The sequence below is a fragment of the Propithecus coquereli genome, unplaced genomic scaffold (genome assembly GCF_000956105.1).
Source record: "Propithecus coquereli isolate 6110/MARCELLA unplaced genomic scaffold, Pcoq_1.0 Scaffold77, whole genome shotgun sequence".
In the NCBI taxonomy this organism is placed as follows: Eukaryota; Metazoa; Chordata; class Mammalia; order Primates; family Indriidae; genus Propithecus; species Propithecus coquereli.
This window is the reverse complement of record NW_012153840.1, coordinates 6050843-6055137: the sequence shown is the minus strand read 5'-3', so window position 1 is coordinate 6055137 and position 4295 is coordinate 6050843. Positions and strand designations below refer to the sequence as shown.

Here is a 4295-nt window from a genome sequence, read left to right as displayed (position 1 = left end):
TCTAAGCCAGATTTTCCTAATTCAGGTTTGCTTAAAGCCACAGATGCCCAACTATAGTGGGTGCTGTGTCATCTTGTGGGGTTACTGCATGTTATTTTATCATTATCTTCTAGGTGTTTCATTTAAGTTTATATCAGCTCACTGGCTAGATTTAAAACTAAATCAAAACATAAATTTTATCTTCTTCTTTTTCATTTCTCTACTCGGTATCTGATAAATAAGAATGACACATGCTCTCTGAACTGTCAGGGACTTTTGAAATTTATGGAAAAACAGTGCATGAAGCAATGGTTAGAGGAGCAGACTCAAACACTGTGACTCAGATGATGGTGGAATTTGAATAATTCTTGTACCATTCCAATGAATTTGGAATGATACTTGTTTTTTTAATTAAAGCATAAATTTAAAGAAAAGGTCGGCCTTATGTTGGTATTTATAAACACATATTCCATCAGCCTGCAACATTCCTTCAAGTATTAGAATTACCAGATCAGAAATGGGGAGGAAAGAAAAGTGAGAATACAGTGTTGTCTTCCGTCAGCGTCTGATGCGCAGCACATGTAAGGGATTCTTTAAAGAGTAATCCAGCCAATTCCTGTTCCCCCACTGAAGTGGGAGTTTGTGGTCCTTTTCACTTGTCTCACCAGCGTGAATTGTCCTATTATCCTGTGATTTCCTAGGAACTTGGACCCCGATTGGCTGCAATGCTGAACTTTAATCTTCAGCAACTCTGTGGCCCCAAGTGCCGTGACCTGAAAGTTGAAAACCCTGAGAAATACGGCTTTGAACCAAAGAAGCTGTTGGACCAACTGACGGATATTTACTTGCAGCTGGACTGTGCTCGGTTTGCTAAAGCCATTGCTGACGACCAGGTCAGTGCCACGGAGCAAGGCCCTTTCCGGGCAAGTCTGGGGTTCAGGCTGCTGAACTGGGCCGTTTGCGTTCACCTCTCTGTGGATTTACTGGCAGACGATGAGCAATTACATATCCATCCACCCCTGGATTTTCCCCACGTGAAATGAAGGAAAATGACGATACTTTCCAAATTGCGATTTGAGAATTTTTTAGTATATAATTGGAAATAATGACCACGGTGGGAGGGGAACTTGTCTGGGGTAAAGAAAGATGAATTGTTTCCTAATGCTGGAAGACTTTAGGTGAAAAGAAAAAAAAGAAAAAAAGGAAGATGAATTGGTTGTTTTCCTTTGAGTGTTAAGAGCAGATTAGGCTTCTGATCCTTCTCAGTGGAGTTCTTACCTCATCTTGCCAAGGGCCTTACTCAACAAATCTATTACATTCCCCAAAGAGCCTGATTTTCTCGGAGAGTCCAGACCTTCTTTCCAAGTCTCCTGCTCGGTGCTGTTACTGTCGTGGTCTTCCAGGGTTGATGCCTCATTATCTGTACATTCTTCCCTTTCTTTATTCTGTGTGCCCCTGTGAGCAAATTGTTTCCTGTGCTTATTTCCACAGCAACCAGTTTAGTCCAAGCTGCCTCGCTCCAGTCTCTCCGGGTGATTTTCTAGTAATCTCCTAAAGGGCTTCCCCCCACTCCCAGTGAGCTTCTGTTCTGTATCATCCTCGGAGTCGTAATGGCCAATGTTTACAAACCGTATACCGTATTTCAACGCTTTTCATATTTTCACTCATTTATTCCTCTCAAAACCTTATGATGTATGTTCTGTTAAATTCCTCATTTTGAAATGAGGAAACTGAGGCAAGGAGAAGATAAATAGCTTTCTCAGGTCTCAGAGTTAGTTTGGGATAGAGGCAAGATTTATGTCTGGGCAGCCTGGCCCTGAGCCCATATTTTCAACTTCTCTGATGTCCAGTTAAAATGCCCAGAAAGTACCATGTTTGTTTCTGTGTCTCCATCTTTGTTCACACTGTTTATCCAAATATTATTCATGTCTCAGGTTAAACATCAGTAGGTATTCTAGAAGGTTCTTTACCCATATCTCATCCAAAGGAATAATGTTAAAATAGAATTATACGTTCTTTTTTTAATGACAATTTTGAGCTAAAATTCACATATGTAGGTGCTTTTTGATACAAGCAAGGGAAGAGGTTCTAACAAAGTGCCTGCGATGGGAAATAAATGCATACAGTCATGCATAACATGGCAGCATTTCTGTCACTGACAGACCACACATATGATGGTGGTCCCATAAGGTTATAATGCTGTATTTGTACTGCACCTTTCAGCACACAGATACTCGCCACTGTATTACATTTTCACCCCGCGTTCAGCACAGTGACCTGCTGTGCAGGCGCGTAGCCCAAGAGCCACAGGCCGCACCGTACAGCCTGGGTGTGTAGCAGGCCGAGCCATCCGGTGTGTGTGACGCTCTGATGTTCACACAACCACGGAATCTCAGAAGGATGCATTTCGCAGAGCGACGCCTGGCTAGAGCAGTTTTTCCATAAAAAGTAGTGTGGCAAATTAGGGGGTTAGGAAATTGTAGTTATTTTGGGGAGATGTTAAAATATCTACTGTTTTTCTAGCCTACAACTATGTAATACTGTGCGTACTTAGAAATGGAAGATAAACGGAAGTCTGTAGTGAGAGAAGGAAAACGGAAGTGCTCACTTACCTACGATCAAAATGGAGTCATACAGCCGGTGTCCCCGGGGAGCTCCCGTCTTCATGGGGGAGATGTGGGAGTTGTCTGGCACGCTCCTGCCTCTCCCGGAGGGTCTCACTGTGGCTGCCACAAGCAGTTAGTGTAACACAGATAAAGTCTGCAGTGTGGATGAGCACGGCACACCCAGTGAGGCAGTGAACACTGAGCAGGGGACAAAGGAGTGCTTCAAGCTGCCTTTGCTCGGTGACCCACAAAACATTTCCACTGCCTGGTAATGCCTATGGATTGCGGTGGTGGCCCACGGTGGCACCTGGCTAGAGTCGTTGATAGCAGTTTCTACACAGTGGCACACAGGTCTCCTTGAACATCTGAATAGCCCTATTCTTCCAGACTCCTGAAGCAAACGCACATGCCCGTGACACACGGAGAGAAAAGCACATCTTAAGGAGGGTTCTTGCTTCCCGTCGCGGTGCGCCGTGTGTGCTGATCATGGGGCATTTTCTGTTTCTGCTTGCTGTGAGCCGACCAGGGGCCTGCCTGCTTGTTTTAGCAGAGGGTTCTGGCACAGGATGGCGGGATGGAAGGCTAGAAAGCACCTGAGGAGAAGGAGTAGAATTTTGTTTTCTCCTTTGGAGTTAGGATCTTAGTTTGCTTTGGATTGGTTTGGTGTGTCTTGTTTTCCTGGGAAGACAAAGGAAGAAAAAGGTGACAACTTTTCAAGGAAAGAAACTGAGAGGTTTCTCTCCCTGTATACCAAGAGTGGCCTGAAGACAAGTGTCCAGAAGGTTGACAAAAAGGTGCCCGGATGAAGAGCCACTGAGCTTGACACTCAGAAACTGAGGGGACAGCCCCTCTGTCAGAGGAATGGACCATAGGGTTGGTCCCAGGAGCCAAGGACCCGGGTGGGGGATCCTGGAGTGATTCAGGTGCCGATGGCCACGCTGACTGCATGTTTACAGGCAGATGCCGATGCCGTGGCCAGACTTGCATACCCAGTGTTCGTGGAGCATTGTCTGTTAATGCCATTTTCTGTTAAAAAATAAAAAGCAGAGCCTATCTGAAGTCACACTTACCCCATGCAGTCTTTCCTGAGTTAATTACCCCTTCCTCTAACCTCCCATAATATTGAGTCTACATGTCACAAATTTAGTGCTTAATTTTCTTGTTTAACTTCTTCTTTCTTTCTTTTTTAAGGAGATGAAATTCAAACTCACATAACATAAAATTAACCATTTTACAATGTACAGTTTGATGGCATGTAGTACGTTCACAGTGTTGCGCAACCTCCACGTCTATCTAGTTCCAGAACATTTTTATCACCCCAAAAGGAAAACCTGTATGCATAAAGCAATTCCTGTCTCCGTCCCCCCTTGCCCTCGGCCCCTGGAAACCACTAACCTGTTTTTTATGTCTGGCTTCTTCCACTCAGCATAGCGTTTTCAAGGTTCATCCATATGAGAATGTATCAGTCCCTCATTCCTTTTTATGGCTGAGTAATATTTCATTATATGGATATACTGCAGTTTATCCATTCATCCATTGATGGGCATTTGGGTTGTTTTTGCCTTTTGGCTATTGTGACAAATGCTGCTATGAACCTTCACATAAAAGTATTTGTTTCAACACCTGTTTTTAGATCTTTTGGGTGTATACTTAGGAGTGGAATTGCTGGCTTATATGGTAATTCCATGTTTAATTTTTTTTTTTTTTTTT

The 4295-nt window shown here is 43.7% G+C and overlaps 1 protein-coding gene across 1 annotated transcript in view; it reads left to right on the top strand.

Moving 5' to 3' along the window:
* UBE4B (ubiquitination factor E4B) overlaps positions 1-4295 on the top strand; it is a 129929-nt gene that overhangs the window by 119746 nt on the left and 5888 nt on the right. The window contains exon 25 of the mRNA XM_012662501.1: positions 681-872. Coding sequence (XP_012517955.1) covers positions 681-872 — 192 coding nt within the window. The remainder of the gene's footprint in view (positions 1-680; positions 873-4295) is intronic.